The sequence below is a fragment of the Elephas maximus genome, chromosome 3 (genome assembly GCF_024166365.1).
Source record: "Elephas maximus indicus isolate mEleMax1 chromosome 3, mEleMax1 primary haplotype, whole genome shotgun sequence".
Lineage (NCBI taxonomy): Eukaryota > Metazoa > Chordata > Mammalia > Proboscidea > Elephantidae > Elephas > Elephas maximus.
In genome coordinates this window covers 7408523-7426430 of record NC_064821.1, presented here as the reverse complement: position 1 = coordinate 7426430, position 17908 = coordinate 7408523, and the positions used below count along the sequence as shown (strand labels likewise).

General features: G+C 50.1%; 2 protein-coding genes across 5 annotated transcripts in view; one reads left to right on the top strand and one right to left on the bottom strand.

The window, feature by feature from the left end:
- The window catches only part of CHAF1A (chromatin assembly factor 1 subunit A), a 38357-nt gene extending 34787 nt beyond the window's left edge, over positions 1–3570 (bottom strand). For all 3 annotated transcript variants that reach the window (XM_049876444.1, XM_049876445.1, XM_049876446.1), the window contains exons 1-2: positions 3283–3570; positions 275–325 (exon numbers count right to left, since the gene is read on the bottom strand). In XM_049876444.1, coding sequence (XP_049732401.1) covers positions 275–325; positions 3283–3559 — 328 coding nt within the window. In that variant the 5' untranslated portion in view covers positions 3560–3570. The remainder of the gene's footprint in view (positions 1–274; positions 326–3282) is intronic.
- Positions 3571–7343: 3773 nt separating this feature from the next.
- The window catches only part of SH3GL1 (SH3 domain containing GRB2 like 1, endophilin A2), a 46149-nt gene continuing 35584 nt past the window's right edge, over positions 7344–17908 (top strand). Inside the window, exon 1 of one of the 2 annotated variants that reach the window (XM_049876442.1) lies at positions 7344–7602. In XM_049876442.1, coding sequence (XP_049732399.1) covers positions 7558–7602 — 45 coding nt within the window. In that variant the 5' untranslated portion in view covers positions 7344–7557. Of the gene's footprint in view, positions 7603–7887; positions 17635–17908 lie in introns of those variants that run through there. The other variant, XM_049876443.1, reaches the window with a different exon arrangement.

The following is a 17908-nucleotide window of genomic DNA, read 5'->3' as shown; positions in this document are numbered from 1 at the left end:
CTGGGCGGGTTGGAATCACCAACCTTTTGGTTAGCAGCCAAGCACTTAACCATCGTGCCACCAGCGCTCCTTAAAGGAATATTAATATGAAAGAATGGGTGCCCCAACCTTCTGTTGTAAGTAGCAACTGTTTTCTTCTGCTGAGCGTCCAAACAAATAGCCTTTGCTCAAGAATTTAAAGTATAGCTGAGAAGACAATGAAGGATATAAATTATCTTTCCACAAACAGCCACAACAGTGGACTCAACTATTTAACCTATTCCCAGAAAGTTACCTTGTATTAACTTCTTGACTGGAAAAGCTGGTCTGTCTTTGCAATCCATGGCTGTGGGTGACAGTGTCAAAGGAAAGTTATTAAATGCTGGAAATAATCAAGTCAGCAAATACACATGCAGAACCTATTACGTACAATGTCGTTTTACAGTGGGGCTGCTTTTGCCTGCCCCTCCAGGGTACACTTGGCAAGGTCCGTAGACATCTGTGGGTGTCATGACTCACGGGTAGGTGCTACTAGCATTGAGTTGGTGGAGACCAGGGATGCTGCTCAATACCTACAGTACACAGGACGGCCCCACCCAAGAGAACGATCCCGCCGAAAATTGGCAGCGTCAAGGTGGAGAAACCCTGCCCTAGACACTATCATATCTTCCTCTGTCTTCCTGCGGTACTGAACCGTTTGCGTTCATGATGTCTCCCACCACAAGAATGTCATAGCCATGACATTGAGAAGGCTTGATCCACACTGTACCTATAGCACCTGGCTCAGGGACTGGCATAGTAGGAAGTCAACGAATAGAGTAACAGGCATAGAGAAAAGTGGAGTGGGTGAAAGTGGAGATAAAATACTGTATTAACAATTTTACTGTTAACGTGATGTCGCCATCAGTCAGAATCTACTCAACTGCAACCGAAAACAAACGACCCTAAAACATCCTCCTCTCACTCCCTACAAACCCGTAAAATTAGATTGGGTTCACTTTCTTTTTAGTTTAGAGCACTTTGAGCGTATGAGGTAGAAGCTAAAATGTTGCCAAGAAATAATTTGAAAGAACAATTTCCTGTATCAAAAAAGTTCTCAAGAAAAGCAACTAATAATATCAAAACTGATGCAGAAATGACCATGAATAGAACCAAGCTTTTGGGTAAGTAACTTTAAATAGTTAGAGTAAGTTTAGAAGCTCACACCTGGTAGAAGACCTGGCTAGGAAAAATCTAGTTATTTTGGCCAATCTACATACATTTTGTAAAAGATACATAATAGTGAATATTTTTTAAAGGGAGACTACTGGGGCTTTCTAAAAAAACTCAGCTGTCCACAGATGAAACTCCTTCCCCCTGCCCCTGCAAAGCGTGGAGAGTAAGAGAAGGTACCAGAAGGTTCACACTTCCTATCTGCCCATTTCAAGGGAATGAAGGCATTACCATCTTCATGTTCTCAGTTACAAAAAAAACATGGACTTTTTTTTCCCCTCTCAAGTGAAGGACACGCAATCTTTAGCCACTTAAATTTATTTTCAGGACAACCACAGGATTTATTTGCATGGCCCTGAGTCACCAGCTTTGATGCAAACGGAGCAGAGAGACCTGGGCCCAAAAGCAACCTGAGGTTGACAACAAGAGGGACCCATCCAGGGATCCAGGGAGCTCCAAGGCACACACACAGTCAACATACACTGGTGTATAAAGCTGTCAGCTGTTCTTTATTCTGAGATTACATCCTTCCTAATTTTATTTGGTGTTAAAGCATCCTTTTCTGATGCTATGGTCACAGAAGGTGGTGGTATTTTTTCTTTTTTAACACCCTCAATTGGTGAAATAAAATGACCACAGCTCCATAACTACTTTATATTAATTTTACATCTCTGTGAACTCCCCAGAGTCTGGAAACTTCTAGAACGGGGGTGGGTGGGTGGGAATAATGCAGTCCAGGGTACACTTGACAACATCTGGAGGCATTTGTGGTTGTCGCAACTTGGGGGGGATGCTACTGGCACTGAGTGGGTGCAGGCCAGGGATGCTACTCAAAACCCTAGAATGCACAGGACAGCCCCCTACGACAAAAAGTTATCTGACCCAAAATATAAATATGGGCCTGGTCTAAGGAAATAGGGGAAGGGAGGGGTGATTCTGTGCCCCAGGAGACACTGATGATGTTGTCTGGAGACACTTGTGGTTGTCACAACTTAAGGGGGTGCTACTGGTATTGAATTGGTGGAGGCTGGGGATGCTGTTCAAATGTCAGGGTCCAGGTGGAGAAACCCTGTGCTATATATACAGTTAAATTTCACCAATATTAACCAAGCACTTTTTGTCACTAACATCTAGTTCAGGGGTTCTCACCCAGGGTGATTCTGCCCTCAGAGGACTCTTGGCAATGCCCGGGGACGTGTGGTCGTCACAACGGGGAGCTGCTATATCATGGAGTGGGTGAAGGCCAGGAATGCTGCTCAACACCCCACAGTGCACAGCGCATCCCCACCCCAGAGAATGATCCGGCCCTCATATCAGCAGTGCCGAGGTTGAGAAGCCCTGGACTAGACTAGTTGGCGTCCCTCCCATCCCTTAATTCATTCAACCAACACAAATTTATCGGGCGCCTACTATGTGCCAAGCATTGTGCCAGGTGCTGGGACCCAATGGGGAGTTGAGCGGTGGGAGAGGCGGGCAGTCTGGTCTTCCGTGGTTCACCCCACGTTTTGGGGGGCCCGCTGTGTGCCAGACAGAAAGACCCTTCGACAAATACGGGGTGGGGGGAGAAGGCAGCTCATCATTTTGCATAGCAGGCAAGATCAGCACCGCGGGGATCTCAGCTCTCTGACACTCCCCACCACCCTGCCCTCTTACCTGGACTTGCCCTGACCCGCAGACGTGTGGTCTCGGGCCTCAGTTTCCCCACCCGACCAGAAGGTCGCTGCAAGGCTCAGGGGCCCCATAAGCACTCGGTAACTTCCAAAAGCCGGCCTTTTTGCCTCCCTGGGCCTCAGTTTCCCCACTTGGACCGGTCACCCCCCCAGAGCCCTGGAAAGACGAACTGACGCAAAAGCGCCGGAAAAACATGGTCGCGGCCGCAACAATAACGTCAAGCAGGGCGCCCTGCGGGTCACAAGGCCCTTGGTCGGGATTATAACGGCCGGCCCCACGGGCTGAGCGCCCGGCGCGGAGGAGCAGGCCCGGAGCCCGGAGGCCCGGAGCCCCCAGCCGCCGCCTCGGCCCTCACAGGCCGCGCGCCGCGCCCCCCCCTTCCCCCGGGCCCGGACCCGGACCCGGACCCGGTCCGACCACCTGCGGCGGCTCCCCTGGCGCCCGGCGCCCCGCACTCCGGCTCCTCCAGCATCGCTCCGGCGGCGGCTCGATCCCTCCTCAGGCGGGGGAGGCGGCGGAGGCGCGGGCTCCCCTCAGGCGGCCGCTGCTGCTCGCCCTCCCGCCCGCGCCGCTGCTGCCGCGGCCGCCGCGCTCGTATTTGGCGGGAACCGCGGCGACCCCCGCAGAACGCGCGCCGATTGGGCGAGGGCGCGTCACGTGATAGCCCGTCTCGGGAAGAGGGGAGCGCCGGGAACATCCTCGCGAGAGCCGTTGCCTCCATTCCTCCCATGGCTCGTCTATTGATATTCCCGCGGGCGGGGGAACTTTCTCTCGGCAGCCTGTCATTGGCTGAGAGAACATGCCCTGCGATTGGCGAAGGAAGGTGTCAAGCTTAGAGATAAGCACTGTGATTGGCTGAAGTGCGTGGGATAAGTCGGCAGGGGGGAGGGAGGGCCAGGCTTAACGTCATGACGCGAACGTGTCACGTAAGACGCCGGGTGACAGCTTGAAAAACTGCGGTTTAGAAGACGATCTGAAGTTTTGAGTTTAATACCCAACAGCAATTAATATTACAAATTACTTGTTAATGAGCAATAAAATAAAAACTGGGCAGCGCTTCAGAGGGCTTTGACATGTAGTAAATATATTCGGAGCGAATGAAATGCAAGTTTCGGGTTAAATTCTCGGGACATGCTGTTTTCTCTGCCTAAAACCCTCTTTCCGCAGCTCTTTCTAATTTGTACCTAACCTTCAGATCTCAGGTAACACCTCAGAGAAGACTTTCCCTCTCCACCCCCAACCAGATCAGGCATCTACAACACTTTTTTTTTTTTTTAAGCACTTAGAGATTCTAAGTGTCTACTAAAAAAAAAAAATTTTTATTTAATTTTCCAATTTAGGATTTCCAAGGCTATAAATCTTTACAGAAGCAGACTGCCAAATATTTCTCCCACCTTTCAGTTAGCAGCCTAAGAGCTTAACCACCGCTACCCCAGGACTTCTACATACATAGTAGGTGCTCAATAAATATCTGATTGAATAAATATCATTTGATTGACCTGTGGAGATCACGCAGGTTAAAAGCCTCACACAGAGGAGACGCTCAGTAGAGATCCTCAGTGTCAACCTGCAATTCTTAGAAATAGGTTTGCTTCAGCACTCATTTAATGTTTGAGAGAAACAGGGGTGAGGAAAGATGGGAAATTTAGCCTGAGTTTGGAAGTTTATTGCAGTAGATTGGATAATTAAATCGGTAGAACTTGTTGAGAGAGGAGCATTGAGAAATAGGAAATTGGGGAATATCATTTCAGTCAGGTCATGTCACATGACTCAGGTTTCTCCATCTGGATCATGAGGATGTTTTCCGTCCCGTCTCTAACATTCTGGCATTCTGTGATGATTTAGACCAGTGGGTCACAGCTGAGGGTGTATGTCAGAATCACATGGGAGGTTTCTCAAACTATTCATAACAGCACCACCTAGTGCATAAGGATCTTGGGAGTGAAGCCAGTACTGAAAAAACTCCTGGAGATTCTGAAGCAACCTTCTGACTAATCTAGTCCAGCATCTCTATTGAGCCATTTGGAAACTTCTAACAACCTTCCGCATTCAGAAAATCACCTAAATCTAGGAGATTTCGGCATAGAAGTTCCAAGTACTTTGTCCCTAATCACATTCTTGCTATTCTTTCCAATTCATCTCTAATCCTTTCGATAAACTCTCATTGTGTACTCTCTGTGTGTCAGGTCCCCTCCAGATGCTGGAAAAAAATTCATTAATTTATTCAACAAATATTGATTGTCATCAGGCAAGGTGCTACTACAATGCTGAATAAAACCTTTGTCCCATGCCTCCAGGAGATAGGCCCATCAGCAGGCTCTTCCGCCATTTGATGATACATGTCATGGTAGTGCCGGGTTTCTCCACCTCAGGACTGTTTACATTGGGGGGCAGATCATGCTTGGGGAGGGGGCCTATGGATTGCAGGATGTTGAGCAGCATCCCTGGGTTCTACCCACTAAATGCCAATAGCACACCCCCCCTCCCGAGTTGTAACTACCAAAAATGTCTCTAGACACTGCCAAGCGTCTCCTGGGAGGGTAGCGAATCACGTCTGGTTGAGAATCACGGTGGTAAATTGTCTTAGTTATCTAGTGCTGCTATAACAAAAATACCACAAGCAGATGGCTTTAACAAAGAGAAATTTATTCTCTCAAGTCTGAATTCAGGGTGCCAGCTCCAGGGGAAGGTTTTCTTTCTCTGTTGACTCTGGGGGAAAGTCTTTGTAATCAATCTTCCCCTGTTTTAGGAGCTTCTCATTGCAGAGAGCCGGGCCCAAAAGGACATGTCCCCCTCCTGTTGATTGGTGGTAGGAGGTCCCTCCCCTCTCTGCTCCATTCTCTCTTTTATAGCTCAAAAGGGATTGACTCAAAATACAACCTAATCCTATAGATTGATTACTGCCTCATTAACAGAATTACCTCTAATCCTGCCTCATTAACATTATAGAGGTTACGATTTACAGCACATAGGATAATAACATCAAATCACGAAATGGTGGACAGTCACACAATACTGGGAATCATGGCCTAGTCAAGTTGACACACATTTTTTTGGGACACAATACAGTCCATAACATAAGGGTATAAACATAAGGCAGTTAGCAAAGCTACCCTGTATTTACCGCATTATAACATGTCTTCAATTGAGGTATTTGGAAATGCCTAGCAATCTTCTTCCTTCAGGAAAGCACTCACACCTTTCAGAGATTTAAGCATAGAAATCACAAGCCCTTTAGCTCTAATCACTTTCTTGGGTCTCTTTCTGATTCATTTGGTCGTTCCCATTCATTATTCATGTCCAATTCATTCAACAAAAATTTTACCAACAACAATTGATAAAAACAATATCAACAAACATGTGTCAGATCTGGGAAGGGGTCCTGGAGGAGGTGCCATGCCAAGCTGCGTCCTCTTTTATGCACAAAAATCCGCTACCATTGAGTCACTTTCAATCATAGTAACCCTATAGGACAGGGTAGAACTGCCCCATAAAGTTTCCAGGGAGTCCCTGATGGATTTGAACTGCTGACCTCCTGGTTAGCAACCGTCACACTTACCACTACACCACCAAGGTTTCCTTTTATGCACAAAGGACGGGGGAAAGACTGGTGAAGAATATGCAAAAGAAAAACAATCTTAGCAAAGGCCCATAGGCATCTGGGATCATTGATTATGGAACAGGAAGAGAGTTGAGGTCAGAAAGGTTGGTGAGGCCAGATTATTCAAGTTTTGCAGATGGAGTAAGAAGTTTGGAATATATCTTGAGGGCAGTAGGTGGATTTTAAACGGGGGAATGATGCGATCTAAATTGTGTTATAGAAGCATCTTTATGGCTGCCTTGTGGGGAATGATTTTAAGGTGGGGACACCAGCAAGGAGGCTGGTGGAATGGTCTGGGCCAGGGCAAGAAGGGCAGTGGGGATGGTGGAAAGGAGGTAGACGCTAAACACAGATGTCTGACTTAGGCAAATGAATGGATGAACACAGAGCAGGGTGGGGGGAGGGGCTAAACACACAGAGGAATTGGGAATAGCCGAGGTTGTTGTTGCACGCTATGGTCAATTTCAACTCCTAGTGACGGCATGTGACAGAGTAGAACTACCCCACAGGGTTTTCTAGGCTGTAATCTTTAGGAAGAAAATCGCCAGGCCTTTCTTCCGCGGAGCTGCTGGGTGGGTTCAAACTGCCAACCTTTCCAGTTAACAGCCTAGACTTTGACCGTTACACCACCAGGGATTAACTTCTCAAACACCCCCTCTCCCCACTTCCAAGGTTTCAGTGCCTATCCTAGGAATTGAGGGACACCTCCGGGACTGCAGGGGAAGCTGCAGCTGCGACGTCCCCTCTAGGCTCGCACTGGGCCACTCGCTGGTGTGGGCGGCCTCTTCCCAAGGCTGCCCAAACGCGCGTGCGCTCCCCGGCCGACAGGGGGCGAGCGTGCGCAGAAGAGGCCGGGGGGAGCGGGGGCCGGCGCCGGAAGTGTGCGGTTGCCATGTAATATCCTGGCCGCGCGGGCGCGCGAGGGCTGAGGCGGCGCAGCGGCAGGCGCGGAGCTGGAGAGAAAGCGGCTGAGGCGGCGCCGGAGGGGCCGCTGAGGCGCGCGGGGGTCGGTGGCGCCCGGGAACTTGTCGATTAGGCGGTCGGTCCGTCCAGGTCGCTCTGTCCGGGCGGGAGGCCCGACGGCGGGAGGCAGCATGTCGGTAGCGGGGCTGAAGAAGCAGTTCTACAAGGCGAGCCAGGTGAGCGGGGACCGAGCGGGGACCGAGCGCGGAGCGACAGGCTGCCGGGAGTCCGGGGCCCAGCCCAGGCTCGGGAGGGGGCCGAGGTGGCGGCCTTGGCACGTGTCCCCCGCAGGGTGGGGGCGCCCCGGAGGAGCGGGGGGCTGCGAGGGGGCGCAGGCCCTGCCCGCCATGGGGGCTCCAGTGTCCTCGAGAAGGGTGAGCAGAGACGGAGCAGAGCTGCACCCACAGTTGCCCAGGGACGGGCACCTCTCCCCTGTGAAGTTGGGGTGGGGGGGCGCGGAGAAGGGGAAGCACTGTGCTTGGAGGCTGTCGACACCGGAACCTACTCTTGCCAGATAGCCCGGGGGGCAGGGAAAATCTGTATCTAAAGCAATTTTTAAAAAATCCTTGTGGCCGAGCTGGTCCAAACCGGAAAGGGTAAAGTTAGACTCCCAGCCCGTCCCTCTGATCCCTCTCCCCAGAGACAAGGACTGTCACGGGTTTCTTACATCTCCTTCCAAAGATGTGTCTGCACCGTTACTTTAAAAGGCACACACAATGGCTCTGGTTGTTGTTAGGTGCCACGAAGTCGATTTCGACTGAAGTTAGGCTCCCTCCCTATCCCTCAGGCATCCTGTCCGTCTCCCCAGGGACAAGGACTGTGTTACCCATTTCTTTTGTCTCCTTCCAAAGATGTGTGTGTACCTTTATTTTAAAAGGCACACACAATGGTTGTTAGGTGCCATGGAATCAAGGTTCGCCTCATAGTGACCCCACGTGACAGAGTAGAACTGCATGGTAGGGTTTCCTAGGTTGTAATCTTTGTGGGAGCAGATCGCCAGGTCTTTCTCCCGCAGAGCCTCTCAGGCGAGTTCAAACCACCGACCTTTCCCTTAGCAACCGAGTGCTTAACCGTTGTGCCACCATTCTATATGTTCTTGTATACCTTGTGTTTTTCCTTAAATGTGGCTTGGAGATTGCACTAGAGCCGGGTTTATTAGCCTCAGCACTATTGACATGTGAGGCCCTATCCTTCTCTGGGGTGGGGCCATCCTGTGTACTTTAGGGTGTTGAGCAGCATCCTGGCCTCCACCCAGTTGATGCCTGTAGCATTACTTCCAGTCACGACAACCACATATGTCTCCAGACATTGCTAGTGTCCTGCGAAGAGTGGGACAGAATCACCTTCCCTTTCTTTCTTCCTCCTTGCCAGAATGATTGCACTAACCCCCTAGAGCTTCTCGGATCTTTCTAACAGGTATATGTAGTATTCCATCCCATGGAGTATGTCATTGTTCTTCTTGTTGGGTGCTGTCAAGTTGATTCTCACTCGCAGCGACCCTGTGTGATGGAGTAGAACTGCCCCATAGGATTTTCTTGGCTATAATCTCTATCCAAGAGCCTGGTGGCACAGTGGTTAAGTGCTCGGCTGCCAGTGAAAAGTCTAGTTGGAACCACCAGCTGCTCCGCGGAAGAAAGATGTGGCAGTCTGCTTCCGTAAAGATCACAGCTGTGGAAACCCTATGGGGCAGTTCTACTCTGTCCTGTAGGGTCACTATGAGTCGGAATCAACTTGACAGCAGTGAGTTTGTTTTTGGAATCTTTATGGGAGTAGATCCCTAGGTCTTTCTCCGGTGGAGCAGCTGAGCGAGTTAGAACCACCAGCCTTTCAATTAGCGGCCAAGCGTTTAACCATTGAACAACCAGGGCTCCTCTATGGTTTATTTACCTTGTTATCTGTTCGTGGACATTTAGATTATTTTCAGTACTTTTCTGCCCCAAACAACACTATACTGAATAGCCAGTGAGTGTCTTTGTTTGTGGGTAGGATTGGATATATAGAATAAATTCCCAGAAGTAGAACGCTGAATCCAAGATTATATGCATTTTATACCTGACAGACAATATATATATTTTCGGAAAGTCCAAGCCCCGTTGTTTACGGATCTGATGAAAGCTGTGGGTAGGAAACTGGGCAAATGCAAGATTTTGTTTATTAATTTCAGAGGGTCCCTAGCTCTCTTGAAGCCTGTTGTTCCGTGCATCCCGGGTTAAGAGTCCTAGGTGTGGAGTTTGTGTGGATGGACTCCAGGGAGGGATAAGCGATGATCCTAGGAATTGTCTGAGCACCATCCACAACTTGGAGTCGTCAGAAGGAAGAAAAATGAAGGAACATAAGAAGCATTTGCTCTGGAGTTGATTCTGACTCACGGCTCCACGTATGTCAGAGTAGAACTGTGTTCCATACGGTTTTTGTTCTGTTTTTTAATTTTTATTTTGGTGAAAATATGCCCCACAGAACTTAGGCCTGTTCCTTAGTTTCTGCGTGTATAGTTCAGTAACACTCGTTACGTTCATCCCCTCTCCTTTCTCGCTGTCTCTGCCCATGTTGTTTGTCTCGCCATCACTGACTTAGACTCGCTCTCCCCTCAACTTCTCATCTGTGCTTTAGCGTGGACAGTTGGATATCATATAGATAATTCTCTAAAAGAACGCAGTGCTCGTGGTGAACATGCTCTGCTGAGTTAGCTAAATGTTTGTTGAAAGATGATTTTAGGGGATAATTTCAGTTCATAGTTTGAAAATTTCCGCTGAACGGTAGATTCAGGGGTTCCTCTCGTCTCAGAAGGTACAGTAAGTCTGGCATCTGTGAGAATTTGCAATCCTGTTCCTCATTTTCCCCCCTTTTGATTGGGATTAGTTGATCGATGCCTTGAACCAAACGTTCAGTGACGGTGGTTGCACGCCGTCTGGTTCTTCTGGTCTTGCGGCCGAGGAGGCAGCAGTTGGTGGAGGGGTCAGACCTGTGGTCCAGCTCCTCCTCTGGTCCCTGGGTCTCCTTCTTCCACGGGGTCAGACCTGCAGTCCAGCTCCTCCTCTGGTCCCCGGGTCTCCTTCTTCCACGGGGTCAGACCTGCGGTCCAGCCCCTCCTCTGGTCCCCGGCTCTCCTTCTTCCACGGGGTCAGACCTGCGGTCCAGCCCCTCCTCTGGTCCCCGGCTCTCCTTCTTCCACGGGGTCAGACCTGCGGTCCAGCCCCTCCTCTGGTCCCTGGGTCTCCTTCTTCCACGGGGTTTTCAGTGGCAGGTTTTTAGGGAGTCGATCTCCAGGCCTTTCCTCTGAGGCATCTTAGGGTGGACCTGAACCTCCAGCATTAACTGTTTGCAGCACCCAGGGACTCCTGAAGAAAAATGAGGCCCCAGCAGCAAACAGCTGGTCTCTTTTGCCCCTTGAAGAAGCAAGTAATGACCTCAGTGATTGTCGCAGGGTGTGTTTCTAGACTCCCAGATGGTGGCAAAATTCTGGGGGAAGAGAGACTTCATCCAGAGGAGTTTTGGGAGTGTTGCCAGACGAGCTACTCCTACCCTTTTGCCCCAGGAGGATGAAATGCAGTGACCTGGCCCTGGATTAAACCTTGTCCAGCAGGCGTCAGTCCCCCACGTGCCTGACAGAGGCGCCTGGAATACTGCTTACCAGCTTGGGCCCTAAGCAGCCCTGCTGGCACAAACGGTTAAGAACTCAGCTGCTAACTGAAAGTTGGTGGTTTGAACCCACGCAGCAACCCGGTGGTTTGCAGCCCTAAAGATTAAAACCAAAAGCCCATTGCTATCAAATCAATTCCAACTCAGCAACCCCATGGGACAGAGTAAAGCTGCCCCATAGGGTTTCCAAGGTTGTAAACTTTATGGCAGCAGGCTGCCACATCTTTCTCCCACAGCGGCTGGTGCGTTTGAACCACCAACCTTTCGATTAGCAGCTGAGTGCTTAACCAGTGCACCACCAGGGCTCAGTTCTGCTCTGTTATATGGGATTGCTGTGAGTTGAAATCCACTCAATGGCACCTAACAACAAGCTTGGGCCCTAATATAATCCCTCCTGCAGGGAAGATGCCCCGACAGGTCCTGGGAGAATTCCTGAGGGACCTTTTTTCTTTGCATAAACAGGTCTCTGGATGTCCTCCTCTCCTCCCTCCCCCAAGATATTAGGACCCCAGTACCCATGGTGGTGGCCGGTACCATCTCCAGTAGACACCTGCCAGAGGGACTAGCCAGGCCTCTCAGGCCAGCCACGAAAACCTTCTCTCTCGGGGAAGCAAGACGACCTGCATTCAAATTTGTGAAAAGTGCTTTGAAACCTGGAAAGCACAGTATAAGGGTCAATTTATTATCTCAACACCCTGAGGCCCAGTCCCAGAGATTTGCTGCGATGGCCACATCCGTCCCCAAGAGTTGTCTTCTTGCCTCCAGCTCAGTTCTGTGTTGAGTTGTGCTTTCAGGAGCCCCAGCCCACATTCAGTTCAGTTCACTTTTCTGCACTGGCTTCCTCTAGCTCTCTACCATGTTGATTGGTTATCGGTATGTGGCCATGTATTCGTGTGTTTCTTTTCTCAGTCTTAGTAACTACCGCCACTTTCATCTTCTTCTGTGCCTGAGGATAGGGGAGAGACGTCTGTCCTTAATGTAATAACTGATAGTTCTCGCTGTGTGAACTGGCAATATGTTCCATATCAGTGGTTCTCAGTGGGGGAGATTCTGTCCCCCAGGGGACACTGGAGATGTCTGAGGACATTTGTGGTTGTCACGACTTGGGGGGGGGGGAGTTGCTATTGGCAACAGGTGGGTGGAGACAAGGGATGCTGCTAAATACCCTATGGTGCACAGGATGGCCCCGCCCTAGAGAAGGATCCAGCCCCCACGTCAGCAGTGCTGAGGGGGAGAGAGCCTGCTGTAAAGTTTGAGAAAAGTTTTAAAAAAAAAAAGCTTTGAAAAAAGTAAAGATAACTTTATGCATATAAATATATATATAGTGAAACCTGTGAGAGCCGGGACTCAGCGGGACTGCCTTGTTTTTCCAGGTCTCGCCTTTGACGGGGTGCGGTCTTACCACTTTTATGTCACTCGTTTTAGTGGAAGATAGTTGGGTTTTCCTTCTCTCACAGGTTTCCACCTTACACAGGTTCCGGTTTCCACAGGTTTTACAGTCTATCCACAGATGCGTATGTGGGTATGTATGTGTATACGTATATATGTACGTACACGCACACACACTCATACCCTGATGGGCCATTCATGCAGTAGCGGCCCGATTTTCCTAGTTTTCTATACACAGACGCAAAAAAACAGAAAACCAAACCTGCTCCTGTCGAGTTGATCCCAACTCATAGCCACGTCTTTCTTGCGCAGCGCGGCTGGTGGGTTCGAACTGCCGACCTTTTGGTTAGCGGTAGTAAATAAGCACTACGCCAGCAGGGCTCCTCTACACAGTCGAATACTTCCGTAAGACTCGACAGCCAGACTCCTTCGTTCCCGAGTCCTTAGGAAAAGCTCAGAGTGTCCTTTGGTAGGTAGGATTTTTGAGCTTCCATCCGTGCTTCTCAGCCAGGGGCGATTCTGCCCCTCCGGGTACATTTTACGACGTCTAGAGACAGGTTGTTTTCACAGCCGGGGGCGAGATACTAGCATCCAGCGGTTGGAGGTCAGGGATGCTGCTCGACACCCTCCAATAAAGAATTACCTGGCCTCAAATGTCAGTAGTGCTCGGGTTGAGAAACCCTGCTTTAAAACAGGTTCTTGGTTTCAAAAGCTTTATTACAGTGTTGTTGCGAAATTGAGCAATAGAAGCCAGATGGAAGTGACAGAGCTGGAAAAGATAAACTTGTTTCCAGCAGGTGAGGCCATGATATATATGCGTGTGTGTGTGTGTGTGTGTGTGTGTTTGTGGTAAATAGACAGGTAACATAACAGTTGGCGTTTCAAGAATCTTTACATAGTTCATTGACAGTAAATACGTTGATCACGTTGTTCACCCATCATCATTCAAGAATTGAGGTTGTGATATTCGTAGAAGTCTTTAATCTTTCATTAAGGAGCCCTGGTAGTACAGTGGTTAAGCACCATCTGCCAACCAAAGGGTCGGGGGTTCAAACCCACCAACCGCTCCACCGGAGAAAGTTGCGGCAGTCGCTTCTGTAAAGATTGTTGTTAGGTGCTGTCGAGTCAGCTGTCGAGTGACCCTGTGTACAACAGAACGAGACACTGCCCAGTCCTGCGCCGACTTCACAGTTGTTGCTGTGTTTGAGCCCGTTGTCGCAGCCACTATGTCAGTCCATCTTGTTGAGGGTCTTCCTCTTTTTCACAGACTCTCTACTTTACCAGGCATAATGTCTTTCTCCAGGGGCTGGTATGGGGCAATTCCATTCTGTCCTATAGGGTCACTATGAGTTGGAGTCAACTCGACGGCAGAGGGTTTTTTTTTTTTTTAATCTCTCATTGGCTTTCGGGTTGGCACAGTTAAGCACTCAACTGTTAGCCGAAAGGCTGGCGGTTCAAACCTACCCAGAGGTGCCTTAGAAGACAAGCCTGGTGATCTGCTTCCAAGAGGTCATGGCCTGGAAAACCGCATGGAACAGGTCTACTCTGCACACATGGGGCCATCGTGAGTCGGAATCAACTGAGCAGCAACTTGTAGCAACAGTCTCTCATTGGTGGTGCTGGTAACAGCTTTAGCCACGTCCACGTTAAGTCACCTGTGAAACCCTTTCAGGTCATGTTCATAGTCAGCTTTGGCTTGGGCGGCGGCTGTGAGTTTGTGCTTCCCCTGTTATGAACCGGTTCCCCACTGGTTGAGGGGCTAAAAGTCTGAGGCCGGGGCCGCAGTTGAAGTTGAAGAATCCGTTATTGAGGAAGACATAAAAGAAGTAAGTTGCCATCCGTCTTCTCTCCAGGGCTCTGATCCCCGCTGTCCCCCTCTGTGCTGTGCACGCTGTTAACAGCTGGCTGTTGTCTGTGGCATATCTGGAATTAGAGGGCAGCTTTCTGGGCATTCCTGGGGAGAGCCAAGGAGCGTGAAAAGGAACCCCACTAATGAGACCCAGGCTTGCAGGTTCGCTGCTCTGTGTGTGTGTGTGTGTGTGTGTGTGAGAGAGAGAGAGAGACCTCAGCTGCAGACTGGTTTCCTGATCATTCTTGTGGCAGAGCCATGTAGAGATTTGAGCGTGTAACTAGGGGTACAGCTGGCAGCTGCCAGGAATTCCGGCCCGACCTTTTTTGCCTGAGAGGAGGGAGAGGGTTTTGAACTGAAAGATCGGATTGGTCTAAGCCAGGAGGCAAATTCATGCCCCGCGTTGTCACTTAGCTTTGAAATTCAGGGAGTGCTCCCTAAACTGCTCTGGTTGCCATGGAGTTGACCCCGCCCCATGACGACCCGGTGTGTGTCAGGGTAGAGCTGTGCTCCCTACAGTTTTCAGCGGCTGATTTTTCGGAAGTAGATCGCCAGGTCTTTCTTCTGAGGCACCTCTGGGTAGACTCAAACCTCCAACCTTTGGGTTAGCAGCCTAGCATGCTGACTGTCTGCACCACCTGGGGACTCCTGAATGCCCTCTGAGCATGGGGTTTGTGCTTAGGAGGAAGGGACAGACTTCATGGGAAAGGTTGCAGGGTAGGGGAGGGCAGCACGGGAGTCTGGCTGTGTCGTGGGGGACCCAGCACCCTGAACCTATTAGAAAGGTTTGGGCTGGCCCTTCTGAAACACACGCCACGTCCCCAGGTACCGCCTCCTCTGACCTACTTTTTAACCCGTACCGCCTCCTCTGACCTACTTTTTAACCCGTTTCGTGGAATTACAATTTTGTTTAGCGAGTGCTCAGTTTGCTAAACAGTAAAGGTGGGATGAAGTTAAAATACGAAAGTGTATAGTTTAGCTTAACTGGTAGAAACTGTCTGCGTGGACAATTGTGCTCTTTTAAAGAACTGTCTATATGGAATCAAACTGACCACAGCAACGGGACTGGTCAGGTAGAAAGCTTAGGGGCGGTGAGTTTACGTTAGTGGGGGAGGAACCATTCAGAAAAAGGGTGAGAATGGTTGCCCAGCTTGAAGGATGTAGTCAGTGTCACTGAATTGTACATGCAGAAACGGTCCAGTTGGCCTACCTTCTACTGTACATGTTCTCAGCAACAAAAAGTTACAACATGTAAAACTTTTAACCATTTCTTTCTGGGTGAATAAAAATGTGGAGCCAGTGCCTTGGGAAGAAGGGCCAATGCTGAGGCTGGTGAGCGTGGTCTGGGGAGAGGGGTCCGACCCAGCGTTGCAAAGGCAGGTTCTAAGCACGAGGGCCGGGGAGTTCAGCAGCTGCAGGCTAACCTCCGAAAGCACCTTTTCCTTTGCAGGCCACTGGCATCGGACATAGGAAGGGGTTTTGTCATGGACTGGCCACGTGCCTTGGGATCCGGGTTACGTCCTTCCTTACAGGAAGCCATGAGGACTTGAGTCCAATAACGAGTGACATTTGCTGACTTCGTTCTGTGAAGCAGAAACCAGAAGTGGGGATTCTGTGGATGTCTGCATCCTGCGGAATCAGTGACAGGCAGGGCCTGCTCACCCCACTGCCAGTCGTCAGCCAGTTGTGCAGGGTAGCCAGCCAGGTGCTTCCAGTCAGGAGCTGTGTGCTGGCTGGACCAGGAAGCACAGAAGTCTGAGAGTGCCTTCGCAGAGGGATGTGGGGCCTCATCACACCCTACCCCTCCCTGGGCCTGTCTGTCCAGCAAGGCTAGCCTGACGTCCTTCGTAGTACCGGCTTAGTAATCACGGAGGAACCTTGTCACCACACAGCATCCTGTATGCTCTTGTTATTAGCAAACCAGGGCAGAGAGCCTTCGTATTCTCCAACTATAAATGTGGAATCGGCCGCAACTCATGGCAACCCCACGTACAACAGAGCGAAACATTGCCCAGTCCTGTGCCATCTTCACGATCGCTGGTATGTTCCAGTCCATTTTTGAGGCCACTGTGTATTTTGAGTGCCTTCCAATTTTGGGGACTCATCTTCCAGCACTGTATTGTGAATATTCTGTTGTGATCTGTAGGGTTTTCATTGGCTGGTTTTTGGATGTTGTTCACCAGGCCTTTCTTCCCAGTCTTAGTCTGGAAGCTCTGCTGAAACCTGTCCACCATGGGTAACCCTGCTGGTATTTGAAATACTTGTGGCTAGCTTCCAGCATCACAGCAGCGTGGGCTCCACCACAGTGATAAACGAGGCGGTGTAAATAAAGCAGAGAGCCGAAAGTCACCTCTGACTCAGAACCTTCTTGTGTTTATTAAAGACCAGGGTCGAGCTCTGGAAGCTAATCACCCTGCTTAGCTGGGTGTGTTTCAACCCAAAGCAGTGCTGTCCTTAATTATATTTTACAGGCTACTTAATAACGGCCTCTGGGGGGAAGTGTTTCCCGCCATCTCTGTTCAGTTTTAGAAATTTGGGGCTGTTCCATTTTTGAGATCCCAGACCTATGGAAGACTGAGGAAGTAAACGGAGAAGATAGTTGTGTGTATTCATCCACCACCGGCCAGGCTATCCACCCTGCCTTCCCTTAGTGAAACCAGCATTTGAATCTGTGTTGCCTTGGGGGCCCGAGCTAGTGCCTCAGAGGAAAAGCTTCCAGGCCCGGACCAGTGCAGCCCCTGCTCACCTCTTGCTATGTGCCCTGAGCCTTTCTGACCAGGGACGTAAAGGCACAGTTTGGCTCCCAGTCCTGTCTTAGCAACCTTCAAGTTGTTGCCAGCATTTTGAAACTCTCTACCTGGGGATACTTAGTTTCAACTTGAGGCTGCAGCCAACCTCGGTGGTAGGATTTCAGAAGCAACTGCAGTGTTGGCCCTGCCTGAGGCTGGGGGAGTGGAAGGAGGGAGATGAAACGTTTTCTGTGTTTCCTGTTGCCAAAGTGGGTGGAGTGTTTCTAAGCTGTGTTGTTGTCAGTTTCCACCCAGTTGGCCCTGGCTCCTGGTGATCCCGTGCACAGCCGAACAGAATGCTGCCCTGGTCCTGTGCCATTCCCATGATCGGTTTTGGTTTCAACTGTTGTGATCCATAGGGTCTTCATGGCTGGCTTTTAGAAGTAGATCACCGGGCCTTTCTTCCTAGTCTGGCTTAGCCGGGAAGCACCGCTGAAACCTGTTCGAAATTCTCACAGCGCGGAAGCCTCCACTGGCAGATGGGTGGTAGCTGCGTATGAAGTGCATTGGCTGGGAATCAAACCCGGGTCTCCCGCGTGGAGGTGAGAATTCTACCACCGAGCCACAGCCATCCCCAGCTTTATCAGTTGCTGTCAGTCAGCTCCCACTCACGGTGACCCCGTGTGTGTCAGAGTAGAACTGTGCTCTGTAGGGTTTTCAGTGGTTAATTTTTCAGAAGGAGGTCATCGGGCCTTTATTCTGAGGCACATCTGAGTGGACTCGCACCTCCAGCCTTTAGGTTAGCAGCTGAGGAAGTTCACTGTTTGCACCAGCCAGAGACTCCTGCGAAGCTCTGGGGAGGACTTCATGCTGAAG